At 47.4% G+C, this 15,000-nt stretch overlaps 1 protein-coding gene across 2 annotated transcripts in view; it reads right to left on the bottom strand.

The window, feature by feature from the left end:
- LOC106579641 (piezo-type mechanosensitive ion channel component 2) overlaps positions 1 to 15,000 on the bottom strand; it is a 258,629-nt gene that overhangs the window by 57,543 nt on the left and 186,086 nt on the right. For both annotated transcript variants that reach the window (XM_045702749.1, XM_045702748.1), the window contains exons 9-16: positions 12,275 to 12,400; positions 12,019 to 12,054; positions 11,669 to 11,786; positions 11,229 to 11,404; positions 9,262 to 9,610; positions 7,922 to 8,121; positions 7,420 to 7,568; positions 6,894 to 7,067 (exon numbers count right to left, since the gene is read on the bottom strand). In XM_045702749.1, the coding sequence (XP_045558705.1) occupies positions 6,894 to 7,067; positions 7,420 to 7,568; positions 7,922 to 8,121; positions 9,262 to 9,610; positions 11,229 to 11,404; positions 11,669 to 11,786; positions 12,019 to 12,054; positions 12,275 to 12,400 (1,328 nt within the window). The remainder of the gene's footprint in view (positions 1 to 6,893; positions 7,068 to 7,419; positions 7,569 to 7,921; positions 8,122 to 9,261; positions 9,611 to 11,228; positions 11,405 to 11,668; positions 11,787 to 12,018; positions 12,055 to 12,274; positions 12,401 to 15,000) is intronic.

Genomic DNA, 15,000 nt, shown 5'->3' on the forward strand with positions numbered 1-15,000 from the left:
AGAGGAGAGACTGTGAGTAGAGGAGAGACTGTGTGTAGAGGAGAGACTGTGAGTAGAGGAGAGACTGTGAGTAGAGGAGAGACTGTGAGTAGAGGAGAGACCGTGAGTAGAGGAGAGACTGAGTAGAGGAGAGACTGTGTGTAGAGGAGAGACTGTGTGTAGAGGAGAGACTGTGAGTAGAGGAGAGACTGTGAGTAGAGGAGAGACTGTGTGTAGAGGAGAGACTGAGTAGAGGAGAGACTGAGTAGAGGAGAGACTGTGTGTAGAGGAGAGACTGTGAGTAGAGGAGAGACTGAGTAGAGGAGAGACTGTGTGTAGAGGAGAGACTGTGAGTAGAGGAGAGACTGTGAGTAGAGGAGAGACTGTGAGTAGAGGAGAGACTGTGTGTAGAGGAGAGACTGTGAGTAGAGGAGAGACTGTGAGTAGAGGAGAGACTGTGAGTAGAGGAGAGACTGTGAGTAGAGGAGAGACTGTGAGTAGAGGAGAGACCGTGAGTAGAGGAGAGACTGTGTGTAGAGGAGAGACTGTGAGTAGAGGAGAGACTGTGAGTAGAGGAGAGACTGTGTGTAGAGGAGAGACTGTGAGTAGAGGAGAGACTGTGAGTAGAGGAGAGACTGTGAGTAGAGGAGAGACCGTGAGTAGAGGAGAGACTGAGTAGAGGAGAGACTGTGTGTAGAGGAGAGACTGTGTGTAGAGGAGAGACTGTGAGTAGAGGAGAGACTGTGAGTAGAGGAGAGACTGTGTGTAGAGGAGAGACTGAGTAGAGGAGAGACTGAGTAGAGGAGAGACTGTGTGTAGAGGAGAGACTGTGAGTAGAGGAGAGACTGAGTAGAGGAGAGACTGAGTAGAGGAGAGACTGTGTAGAGGAGAGACTGTGAGTAGAGGAGAGACTGAGTAGAGGAGAGACTGTGTGTAGAGGAGAGACTGTGAGTAGAGGAGAGACTGTGAGTAGAGGAGAGACTGTGAGTAGAGGAGAGACTGTGTGTAGAGGAGAGACTGTGAGTAGAGGAGAGACTGAGTAGAGGAGAGACTGTGTGTAGAGGAGAGACTGTGAGTAGAGGAGAGACTGTGAGTAGAGGAGAGACTGTGAGTAGAGGAGAGACTGTGTGTAGAGAGACTGTGAGTAGAGGAGAGACTGTGAGTAGAGGAGAGACTGTGAGTAGAGGAGAGACCGTGAGTAGAGGAGAGACTGAGTAGAGGAGAGACTGTGTGTAGAGGAGAGACTGTGTGTAGAGGAGAGACTGTGAGTAGAGGAGAGACTGTGAGTAGAGGAGAGACTGTGTGTAGAGGAGAGACTGTGAGTAGAGGAGAGACTGTGAGTAGAGGAGAGACCGTGAGTAGAGGAGAGACTGAGTAGAGGAGAGACTGTGTGTAGAGGAGAGACTGTGTGTAGAGGAGAGACTGTGAGTAGAGGAGAGACTGTGAGTACAGGAGAGACTGTGTGTAGAGGAGAGACTGAGTAGAGGAGAGACTGAGTAGAGGAGAGACTGTGTGTAGAGGAGAGACTGTGAGTAGAGGAGAGACTGAGTAGAGGAGAGACTGTGTGTAGAGGAGAGACTGTGAGTAGAGGAGAGACTGTGAGTAGAGGAGAGACTGTGTGTAGAGGAGAGACTGTGAGTAGAGGAGAGACTGTGAGTAGAGGAGAGACTGTGAGTAGAGGAGAGACCATGAGTAGAGGAGAGACTGAGTAGAGGAGAGACTGTGTGTAGAGGAGAGACTGTGTGTAGAGGAGAGACTGTGAGTAGAGGAGAGACTGTGAGTAGAGGAGAGACCGTGAGTAGAGGAGAGACTGAGTAGAGGAGAGACTGTGTGTAGAGGAGAGACTGTGAGTAGAGGAGAGACTGTGTGTAGAGGAGAGACTGTGTGTAGAGGAGAGACTGTGAGTAGAGGAGAGACTGAGTAGAGGAGAGACTGTGTGTAGACGAGAGACTGTGAGTAGAGGAGAGACTGTGTGTAGAGGAGAGACTGTGTGTAGAGGAGAGACTGTGAGTAGAGGAGAGACTGAGTAGAGGAGAGACTGTGTGTAGAGGAGAGACTGTGAGTAGAGGAGAGACTGTGAGTAGAGGAGAGACTGTGAGTAGAGGAGAGACTGTGTGTAGAGGAGAGACTGTGTGTAGAGGAGAGACTGTGAGTAGAGGAGAGACTGTGTGTAGAGGAGAGACCGAGTAGAGGAGAGACTGAGTAGAGGAGAGACTGTGTGTAGAGGAGAGACTGTGAGTAGAGGAGAGACTGAGTAGAGGAGAGACTGAGTAGAGGAGAGACTGTGTAGAGGAGAGACTGTGAGTAGAGGAGAGACTGAGTAGAGGAGAGACTGTGTGTAGAGGAGAGACTGTGAGTAGAGGAGAGACTGTGAGTAGAGGAGAGACTGTGAGTAGAGGAGAGACTGTGTGTAGAGGAGAGACTGTGAGTAGAGGAGAGACTGTGAGTAGAGGAGAGACCGTGAGTAGAGGAGAGACTGTGTGTAGAGGAGAGACTGTGAGTAGAGGAGAGACTGTGAGTAGAGGAGAGACTGTGTGTAGAGGAGAGACTGTGAGTAGAGGAGAGACTGTGAGTAGAGGAGAGACTGTGAGTAGAGGAGAGACCGTGAGTAGAGGAGAGACTGAGTAGAGGAGAGACTGTGTGTAGAGGAGAGACTGTGTGTAGAGGAGAGACTGTGAGTAGAGGAGAGACTGTGAGTAGAGGAGAGACTGTGTGTAGAGGAGAGACTGAGTAGAGGAGAGACTGAGTAGAGGAGAGACTGTGAGTAGAGGAGAGACTGAGAGTAGAGGAGAGACTGAGTAGAGGAGAGACTGAGTAGAGGAGAGACTGTGTAGAGGAGAGACTGTGAGTAGAGGAGAGACTGAGTAGAGGAGAGACTGTGTGTAGAGGAGAGACTGTGAGTAGAGGAGAGACTGTGAGTAGAGGAGAGACTGTGAGTAGAGGAGAGACTGTGTGTAGAGGAGAGACTGTGAGTAGAGGAGAGACTGAGTAGAGGAGAGACTGTGTGTAGAGGAGAGACTGTGAGTAGAGGAGAGACTGTGAGTAGAGGAGAGACTGTGAGTAGAGGAGAGACTGTGAGTAGAGGAGAGACTGTGTGTAGAGGAGAGACTGTGAGTAGAGGAGAGACTGTGAGTAGAGGAGAGACTGTGAGTAGAGGAGAGACTGTGTGTAAAGTAGAGAATCCCCACATGCGCAGAAGCTTTGGACACTGTCGGGAAAAGGGGTCCAGAAAAGTCAGCCATCAAAATATGCCTTCAATGAAAGAACATGTGATGAAATTGATTTAATAAAAGCTTCCAACAGCACTTACACTGCACCTTTGGCACCTTTGTACATGTAATACACAGAACGTGGTTTCTGTAGTCAACAATGCTACATTCGTGCCTTGCATAACAACAACTAGTTAGCTAAAGCTAAATCAGGCGCCCTAAAACTAATGGTACAACAGCACTCTAATGGTACAACAGCACTCTCTAATGGTACAACAGCACTCTAATGGTAAACAGACACTCTAATGGTACAACAGCACTCTAATGGTACAACAGCACCCTAATGGTACAACAGGCACTCTAATGGTACAACAGCACTCTCTAATGGTACAACAGCACTCTCTAATGGTACAACAGCACTCTAATGGTACAACAGCACTCTAATGGTACAACAGCACCCTAATGGTACAACAGGCACTCTAATGGTACAACAGGCACTCTAATGGTACAACAGCACTCTAATGGTACAACAGCACTCTAATGGTACAACAGCACTCTCTAATGGTACAACAGCACTCTAATGGTACAACAGACACTCTAATGGTACAACAGCACTCTAATGGTACAACAGCACTCTAATGGTACAACAGCACTCTAATGGTACAACAGACACTCTAATGGTACAACAGCACTCTAATGGTACAACAGCACTCTAATGGTACAACAGCACTCTAATGGTACAACAGCACTCTCTAATGGTACAACAGCACTCTAATGGTACAACAGCACTCTAATGGTACAACAGCACTCTCTAATGGTACAACAGCACTCTAATGGTACAACAGCACTCTAATGGTACAACAACTCTCTAATGGTACAACAGCACTCTAATGGTACAACAGCACTCTCTAATGGTACAACAGCACTCTAATGGTACAACAGCACTCTAATGGTACAACAGCACTCTAATGGTACAACAGCACTCTCTAATGGTACAACAGCACTCTAATGGTACAACAGCACTCTAATGGTACAACAGCACTCTCTAATGGTACAACAGCACTCTAATGGTACAACAGACACTCTAATGGTACAACAACACTCTAATGGTACAACAGACACTCTAATGGTACAACAGCACTCTCTAATGGTACAACAGCACTCTAATGGTACAACAGACACTCTAATGGTACAACAGCACTCTAATGGTACAACAGCACTCTAATGGTACAACAGCACTCTAATGGTACAACAGCACTCTCTAATGGTACAACAGCACTCTAATGGTACAACAGCACTCTAATGGTACAACAACTCTCTAATGGTACAACAGCACTCTAATGGTACAACAACACTCTAATGGTACAACAGCACTCTAATGGTACAACACCACTCTAATGGTACAACAGCACTCTAATGTTACAACAGCACTCTAATGGTACAACAGCACTCTCTAATGGTACAACAGCACTCTAATGGTACAACAGACACTCTAATGGTACAACAGCACTCTAATGGTACAACAGCACCCTAATGGTACAACAGCACTCTAATGGTACAACAGCACTCTAATGGTACAACAGCACTCTAATGGTACAACAGCACTCTAATGGTACAACAACACTCTAATGGTACAACAGCACTCTAATGGTACAACAGGCACCCTAATGGTACAACAGGCACTCTAATGGTACAACAGGCACCCTAATGGTACAACAGGCACTCTAATGGTACAACAGCACTCTAATGGTACAACAACACTCTAATGGTACAACAGCACTCTAATGGCACAACAGGCACCCTAATGGTACAACAACACTCTAATGGTACAACAGCACTCTAATGGTACAACAGGCACTCTAATGGTACAACAGCACTCTAATGGTACAACAGCACTCTAATGGTACAACAGCACTCTAATGGTACAACAACACTCTAATGGTACAACAGCACTCTAATGGTACAACAGACACTCTAATGGTACAACAGGTAAGGACAAAAGGATGAAACCCAAGCAGACAGAGAGAGGGGGCATGACAGTTCAACTACCAGCCAGTAGGGGCATGGGTAATGGATAGCCATGGTGCCAAGCAGACAGAGAGAGGGGGCATTACAGTTGAACTACCAGCCAGTAGGGGCATGGGTAATGGATAGCCATGGTGCCAAGCAGACAGAGAGAGGGGGCATTACAGTTCAACTACCAGCCAGTAGGGGCATGGGTAATGGATAGCCATGGTGCCAAGCAGACAGAGAGAGGGGGCATGACAGTTCAACTACCAGCCAGTAGGGGCATGGGTAATGGATAGCCATGGTGCCAAGCAGACAGAGAGAGGGGGCATTACAGTTCAACTACCAGCCAGTAGGGGCATGGGTAATGGATAGCCATGGTGCCAAGCAGACAGAGAGAGGGGGCATGACAGTTCAACTACCAGCCAGTAGGGGCATGGGTAATGGATAGCCATGGTGCCAAGCAGACAGAGAGAGGGGGCATGACAGTTCAACTACCAGCCAGTAGGGGCATGGGTAATGGATAGCCATGGTGCCAAGCAGACAGAGAGAGGGGGCATGACAGTTCAACTACCAGCCAGTAGGGGCATGGGTAATGGATAGCCATGGTGCCAAGCAGACAGAGAGAGGGGGCATGACAGTTCAACTACCAGCCAGTAGGGGCATGGGTAATGGATAGCCATGGTGCCAAGCAGACAGAGAGAGGGGGCATGACAGTTCAACTACCAGCCAGTAGGGGCATGGGTAATGGATAGCCATGGTGCCAAGCAGACAGAGAGAGGGGGCATTACAGTTCAACTACCAGCCAGTAGGGGCATGGGTAATGGATAGCCATGGTGCCAAGCAGACAGAGAGAGGGGGGCATGACAGTTCAACTACCAGCCAGTAGGGGCATGGGTAATGGATAGCCATGGTGCCAAGCAGACAGAGAGAGGGGGCATGACAGTTCAACTACCAGCCAGTAGGGGCATGGGTAATGGATAGCCATGGTGCCAAGCAGACAGAGAGAGGGGGCATTACAGTTCAACTACCAGCCAGTAGGGGCATGGGTAATGGATAGCCATGGTGCCAAGCAGACAGAGAGAGGGGGCATGACAGTTCAACTACCAGCCAGTAGGGGCATGGGTAATGGATAGCCATGGTGCCAAGCAGACAGAGAGAGGGGGCATTACAGTTCAACTACCAGCCAGTAGGGGCATGGGTAATGGATAGCCATGGTGCCAAGCAGACAGAGAGAGGGGGCATGACAGTTCAACTACCAGCCAGTAGGGGCATGGGTAATGGATAGCCATGGTGGATTTCACCTCAATTAATGGAAAGTTTAAAAAATCTGAGGCTGCTAGAGACCAATACTAGACCTGCAGTTCCCAACCTTGTCTGTTCCAGGATCCCCAAATCACAGCCAAACCCTCCAGGACCACCATCCGTGGAGTCACATACGCTTTTTAACACTAAATATCTCAGCGGTCACATTTAGTTCATTTTAGCAGTGAATGTAACAAATTAAAGGCCTATTATTAATATAAACAATCTGCATTGTGAAAAGTAATGTAAAATCTGTTAAAGAAAAGCAGCGCTGATAATGATATTGAACCTTAAGTTAATTGAATAGATGGAATGACGTGCTTTTTTTTGGAAGAGTTTTGAATCCTGTGATTCACAACTTATTTTCCAGTGTGTTGTCCGCGTGACACTCACCTGGTGATCGTACTCTTCTGTTTGTCGGCCACCGTCTTGATGTCAGTGAGCAGGAGGAAGCGCTGGTGGAAGTAGTGCAGGTGGAGGATGCAGACCAACAGGAAGGAGGTGGGGATGAAGATCCTTGTGAACAGAGCCGGGACAGAGAACTTCTCCAGACCCAGGTCTTCCAGTCTACACAGGAAGAGGCAGAAGGAGGAGGGTGGTTGACACGGAACGATGGTAAAGACTCTCTCTCTCTCTCTCTCTCTCTCTCTCTTATTCCCTCTGTCTCTCTCATTGTCTCTCTCATTGTCTCTCTCTCTCTCTCTCTCTCTCTCATTCCCTCTGTCTCTCTCATTGTCTCTCTCTCTCTCTCTCTCTCTCTCTCTCTCTCTCATTCCCTCTGTCTCTCTCATTGTCTCTCTCTCTCTCTCTCTCTCTCTCTCTCTCATTCCCTCTGTCTCTCTCATTGTCTCTCTCTCTCTCTCTCTCTCTCTCTCTCTCTCTCTCTCTCTCTCTCCTCCCCCCATATGTTTTTACTCACTTGTCCTTGCTCATGCCAGTCATGTTGAACCAGACGTGGATGGAGGAGTCAAACTGGAAGGTGTAGATCAGGATGAGAACAAGCATGGTGTACACCACCACAGACATCCAGAAGTACTTCAGCATGCTCCTCCACCACTCATAGTGCACCTGGTGATGGCCAGAGAGACAGGCTGTTATACAACTTTTACACCTACCTTCAGATCACCATTCACTACTACACTACGTGTAGTTTGTTGGTTATAGACACTCATTTTACATTTTAGTCAATAGCAGACGCTCTTATCCAGAGCAACCTACAGTAGTGAGTGCATACATTTCCGTACTTTTTTGTGCACTCCAGAAGTACAGAAATGGTGTATGTGGAGTGCACATGATTTAGTTTCCCCGGTAGTACGGAACCAAAGGAAAGGTCCCAAAAAGTGCATCAGCCCTGGGCTACATCAAAAACCTGCCCAGAGCCACCCGGACAGGAAGGTACAGTAAGCCTACAGTAACAGCACCTGGTAGCAGGCCACACAGAAGAGAAGGAGCATCATGTAGATGATCTTGTACATGACGATGCGTCCCTCAAAGCTGACGAAGAAGAACATGCCGCCGCAGATATAGATCCAGTACTTGTTCAGCATGGCCATGAGTGTGTTGCCTAGCAACTCCATCATCTCCCTGTGGCCACCGCTCTCATCTACCACCTCCCTGTCCTCTATAAGAAGCACATGGGAGGGAAGAGTTGAAGCAATGACATAGAAGACGACAACAACAACAACAACAGCAACAACAATGACAGAGGGATAAGCTAACACAACTAAGGCAAAAAGTAGTGTATGTTTTGTGTAAAAAAAATGGAGGTGATTAATGTCTTTCTTGACACCTGATAGAGCAGAATTCAAGACATGCTTATATTTCATTTAAATAATGAATTAATGTCAATCTGAGATGTTTGTGAAAGTTTGCATTACATGTGTTCATCTGAAACTCATACTGTACATTACATGTGTTCATCTGAAACTCATACTGTACATTACATGTGTTCATCTGAAACTCATACTGTACATTACATGTGTTCATCTGAAACTCATACTGTACATTACGTGTTCATCTGAAACTCATACTGTACATTACATGTGTTCATCTGAAACTCATACTGTACATGAACTCATCATAAGGGGCCACAGTGGCTCAAAGGTCTGCATACCCACATCCATACCCACACATGCAGTCAGAGCACTAGCCTTTTGGCGGCCCTAATAACATTTTTGTTGGGGGGGGGCCCACCCGGGGGGCCCCACCCACCTTACGAGCAAAACATTTTAGCGGCCCCCCTCTTATGTTACAGTTTTAAAGCAAGTTTGCTGCAATTCTACACATTTTTCCATGATGCGGAAAGAAGATTTAGCTATTTTATAACTAATTTAATGCAATTCTACTGATTTTGCCATGGGGTGGAGAGAAATGTTTGCACTTTGAATATGATATCTGAGTGAGAGTGACTAACAAAATCAATGTGGCACCCCGGTCGGTAATTTGACCATGATTACCAATCTAAAAATGTTTTGCTGACATGGCTAATTGAGTGACTGTCAGTTACATAACAAGATAAAAACTGCTGATACACAACCACATTTCTAAATTGCACCTTGTGTAGTCTACTATTCTACCTAGCAACAGTAAGTTGAGACCACGGCCGAGTTCCCGAAATTGATCCGCGGGCCGCCAGTTGTCCATCCCTGCTGTACATACTCTCACCAGGAACTCTCAGTCAGACAGACAGACAGTCAGTCAGTCAGACAGACGGACAGAAGGACAGACAGATAGGCCAACAGACAGAGACTGACTGACAGACCCTTCTTGTGGGTATGGATGACTCTGATGTCCGTCAGCACCTCCTCTTCTCTCTGGCTCTCCTTCCTCTCTGTCAACGCCTGTCTCAGCAGCAGCCAGAAACTCAGCAGACACAGCATCTTGGAGCCCAGTTCCCGGAAGGGCACCTCTTTCTTTAAGAAAAGCCCGGGCACAGGTTGGAGGAGCTCGAAGCTCCAGATATACTGTAGGATGATCAACAGGTTCCCATAGAACACCATGAAGGGGGAGGTGGTCATGGTGTACTGACGGCGGTCGCGCACCATCCACAGCGTGCACGACCAGATGAGAAACACAAAGGTCAGCCAGCTGACATAAGTGATACTCCACGCCTGGGAGGGAAGGAAAGATGGGGAGGGAGAGATGGGGAGGAAGGAAGGGAGAGATGGGGAGGAAGGGAGGGAGGGAGAGATGGGAGGAAGGGAGGGAGGGAGAGATGGGGAGGAAGAGATGGGGAGGAAGGGAGGGAGGGAGAGATGAGGAGGGAGAGATGGGAGGAAGGGAGGGAGGGAGAGATGGGGAGGGAGAGATGGGGAGGGAGAGATGAGGAGGAAGGGAGGGAGGGAGAGATGGGGAGGAAGGGAGGGAGGGAGAGATGGGGAGGGAGAGATGGGAGGAAGGGAGGGAGAGATGGGGAGGAAGGGAGGGAGGGAGAGATGGGGAGGGAGAGATGGGAGGAAGGGAGGGATGGAGAGATGGGGAGGGAGAGATGGGAGGAAGGAAGGGAGGGAGGGAGAGATGGGGAGGGAGAGATGGGGAGGGAGAGAGAGATAGGGAGGGAGAGATGGGAGGAAGGGAGGGAGGGAGGAGGGAGAGATGGGGAGGGAGAGATAGGAAGGAAGGGAGGGAGAGATGGGGAGGGATGGAGGGAGAGACGGGGAGAGAGAGATGGGGAGGGAGGGAGGGAGGGAGAGATGGGGAGGGAGGAGGGAGAGATGGGGAGGGAGGAGGGAGAGATGGGGAGAAAGAGATGGGGAGGGAGAGATGGGGAGGGAGGAGGGAGAGATGGGGAGGGAGGAGGGAGAGATGGGGAGGGATGGAGGGAGAGATGGGGAGAGAGAGATGGGGAGGGAGGAGGGAGAGATGGGGAGGGAGGAGGGAGAGATGGGGAGGGATGGAGGGAGAGATGGGGAGAGAGAGATGGGGAGGGAGGAGGGAGAGATGGGGAGGGAGGAGGGAGAGATGGGGAGGGATGGAGGGAGAGAGAGATGGGGAGGGAGGAGGTCGAGAGAGTAAGAGAGAGAAAGCTAGATCATCAAGCCACTAATAATAAAGGTTAAACATCACACATCATTGATACCACTGGTGTCGCTAAAAGGAACCACTTTTGTGAGAGCAGTCACTGGCATAGCACGGCATAGCACAATATCCTTTAACCAACAGATCAAATGAAGTGACACTATTCTTAGACGTGTAAAACAGAGTGCAGGCCAGGGTTGTTTCTCAAGAGAGAGGACGGCCTTCCACCCATCCATCCATCCATCCCCACCACCACCTTTCTACCTACCAGTGACCTCAGCAGTGCTCTACTAACCAACCAACCAACCGCCCATGAAGAAAGAACACACATCCCTTCTTTGGTGTATGAGGTGACGCTTCAATGCTATATGGTACACATCACCCAGGGCCAACAGGGGCTGGCTGCAAGCTGTCATCGCTAATGACTAAATTGGCCACTGGGACGCTGTGTGTGTGTGTGCGTGTGCGTGTGCGTGTGCGTGTGTGTGTGTGTGTGTGTGTGTGTGTGTGTGTGTGTGGATCCTGAAGCTCTCGCCTGGGACTGAAAAGGCAGACTGTTCCTTACTCCTCCTCCTCCTCCGACAGACACACAAACAGCCAGCCAGCCAGCCAGCCAGCCAGCCAGACAGACAGACAGACAGACAGACAGACAGACAGACAGACAGACAGACAGACAGACAGACAGACAGACAGACAGACAGACAGACTCACCATCATTGCGATGAGAGCACAGATGTAGCTTTGCTTCATGATGAACCTGAAGGCCGTGACCACGGTATTAGCTCGCGCCATTCCTTCCCCCGGTGCCATCGCCCACGCCATCGCCCCTGCATCCATCTCTTCTTTCAAACCGTCACCACGCGCAACCACCACCTCATACACACTCCCTGTAGGACGGAGGAAAAGGAGGGAGGGAAGGAGGGAGAGAGAGCAGACAGCATCACGAGCGAGCTACCTACAAAAACGGATGTTAACCATTAACTAATAACCACAGTCATCCTTGAGAAGCAAAGCCCCGTCTTTTTCACATTAACCACAGTCACACTTTCTTATGAACCAGGCAAATTTCCCCAAAGTGCTGCTGTTTTCCAGCATGAGGTCTGTGTATGTCAGGGTGAGGGTCTTAGTCCCTATATGTGGGTGATACTAACCCAGGTCTGGCCCTGTTTGGCCTGGTTTGTACTGCGGTGTGGAGTGCAGCTCCAGCCCCAGCAGCTTGTTGGTGTGGACATAGTCCGGAGGAGACCCGTTGGAGGTTACTATCAAAACCTGGGGTAGAAAAACGCCCTTAGCGGGGAGATTCACAATAGCACGTTTTTGTACGTTTATGAATGCGTTATCATCCATGTATTTGCTTGTCCAATAGTTTTTGTTTTATATCTGTTAACCAAGTGACATCTGATTGGGCCCGTTTATAAGCAACTCGAAAACGCAAAAAAAACCTCTCAAATATAGGTAATCTTGCAAGTTACAAAATATAGCTAAGGAGTAGCATGCAAACCTCAGATGTGCTGTATCCGTCTTGGGTTGAAAGAAGCTGGAGAAAACAAATGAAAAATACATTGAGACAGCCCTTATATGATACTCATGTTTGCTTACAAACACACGATCAGTGACAGGATATTGTCACACATGACACCTTACACACGGGCATTACAGGGCCACGAAAGAACTTGGACAACATGAAACAGACAGGAACATGAAATAAATAGGTGTGTGAGATATTACTACAGTACATATTCCGGATGTTTGATTACGTTTCTGTCATCTGTGTGGTGAGCCATGCTCCACACTTCTCTCCTCTTCTCTGCTGTGGAGGTGATGTCATCAACCATAGGCTCCTCCCCTTCACCCAGTTCTCCCCCTTCACCCTCACCAGGCTCCTGCGAAATAGATCAGTAGAAAAACAAAGCAAAAACATGTAGTGTACGTTATGGTAAATGTGGGTGATTGGGAATTCTAGACATTTCCAAGAACTGCGGATGTGAGGAAGAATGTACAGATTTCCTTGGTGCATATTGACTGAGTGACTCACCTTAGAAAAATACAGTTCAACAAATCTACGCTGCACCAAAATGGTGGAGGTGTTACAGTAGACCATGTTCAGTTAGACCAACGCCATGTTGGTGCAGAGTGGATTCTATAGGCAGGGTTGGGTGGATTACAAGAAAAATGTAATCCATTACTGATTACAGTTACATGAAAACTAAAGTAATCAGTAACTTAATCCTTTGGATGACTCAAAATGAGTAACATAATCTGATTACACCAAGGCATATTTGTTTAACAATGACGGCCTACCCCAGCCAAACCCTAACGACGCTGGGCCAATTGTGCACCGCCCTATGGGACTCCCAATCACGGTCGGTTGTGATACAGAATTGAACCAGGGTCTGTAGTGACACCTCTAGCACTGAGATGCAGTGTCTTAGACCACTGCGCCACTCGGGAGCCCCATTCAAAGTGCTTAATTCTAAGTGTACTAGACTACTAAAATGGTATGATTCAATAAATAAATAGTGAGTCAAGATACAATGTGTAACCTTAACCAGTGATTGTCATGAACGTTGGGTTTGACAATAGGCCTACAATTCAAAATAGGGTTCCAGAAGAATAAAAATAACAATTCAATATACAGATTAATGTGCCAACATCTTTATGGTCACTAATATGACATAAGATAATTCATGTGAGACTAATTCCCCACCTGAGGAAGTGGCTAGTTCACCGACTCCAAATATAGCCAAAACACTCAAAGATCTTGGTTATGCCACGTATTCCAAACTGTATCAGACATACGTGTGTCCTGTTCTGGACTATTCAGTAGGAGTGTGGGTGCTAAGAGCTATTTTAAAACACAAACATGTTCATAAGAGAACGTGACTTTTTAGGTGTCCACATGTTTGCACCTATACACTGTTTTATTTTACCTTTATTTAACTAGGCAAGACAGTTAAGAACAAATTCTTATTTTCAATGAATTAACTGCCTTGTTGAGGGGCAGAACAACAGATTTGCACCTCGTCAGCTCAGAGGATTTGACCTTGCAACCTTTTGGTTACTAGTCCAACACTCTAACAGCTTGTAACGGTCGTCGTAGTGAATGGACCAAGGCGCAGCGGGTACGTGAATGCTCATGTTTATTTTACTAAATAAAACACGAAAACAATGAACGGACGACAAACAGTCTTGTAGGCTCACACAGCAGTACAAAGAACAACCTCCCACAATTCCCATGACAAACACATTCCTAATTATAGGACCTTCAATCAGAGGCAACGATAGACAGCTGCCTCCAATTGAAGGCCCCAATCCCAATTACCTAAACACAGATCTAAACACCCTAGAAAAGACATAGAAATATACAAACATTGAACAATGACCAAAACCCCGGAATACATAAATCAAACACCCCAATACATACACACACACCCCGAACCACATAAAACAAATACCCCCTGCCACGTCCTGACCAAACTATAATAACAAATAACCCCTTTACTGGTCAGGATGTGACACAGCTAGGCTACGCTGCCGCCCCAAAGAATGTGCACAGGTAAGATCAGGGATATTACCTCTGCGTATTGAAACAGGTAAGATCAGGGATATTGTCTCTGCGTACTGAAACAGGTAAGATCAGGGATATTACCTCTGCGTATTGAAACAGGTAAGATCAGGGATATTACCTCTGCGTATTGAAACAGGTAAGATCAGGGATATTACCTCAGCGTATTGAAACAGGTAAGATCAGGGATATTACCTCTGCGTATTGAAACAGGTAAGATCAGGGATATTACCTCTGCGTATTGAAACAGGTAAGATCAGGGATATTACCTCTGCGTACTGAAACAGGTAAGATCAGGGATATTACCTCTGCGTATTGAAACAGGTAAGATCAGGGATATTGCCTCAGCGTATTGAAACAGGTAAGATCAGGGATATTACCTCTGCGTATTGAAACAGGTAAGATCAGGGATATTACCTCTGCATACTGAAACAGGTAAGATCAGGGATATTACCTCTGCGTATTGAAACAGGTAAGATCAGGGATATTACCTCTGCGTATTGAAACAGGTAAGATCAGGGATATTACCTCTGCGTATTGAAACAGGTAAGATCAGGGATATTACCTCTGCATACTGAAACAGGTAAGATCAGGGATATTACCTCTGCGTATTGAAACAGGTAAGACCAGGGATATTACCTCTGCGTATTGAAACAGGTAAGATCAGGGATATTGCCTCTGCGTATTGAAACAGGTATTGTGGTGAACTGGAAGAGGAAAGACTATGTAACTATTGTGACCTCTGAGAAATAGAGAATGGAACTCATGTTATTCTTTATTGCCCTTTCTACCACGATATACACTTGTTCTTATTCCAGAAAGCACAGCAGATATACCCTGGCATTATGTGGCTGAGTGATGAGGAGACAGACCACCAGATATACCCTGGCATTATGTGGCTGAGTGATGAGGAGACAG

The sequence above is a fragment of the Salmo salar genome, chromosome ssa19 (assembly GCF_905237065.1).
Source record: "Salmo salar chromosome ssa19, Ssal_v3.1, whole genome shotgun sequence".
Lineage (NCBI taxonomy): Eukaryota > Metazoa > Chordata > Actinopteri > Salmoniformes > Salmonidae > Salmo > Salmo salar.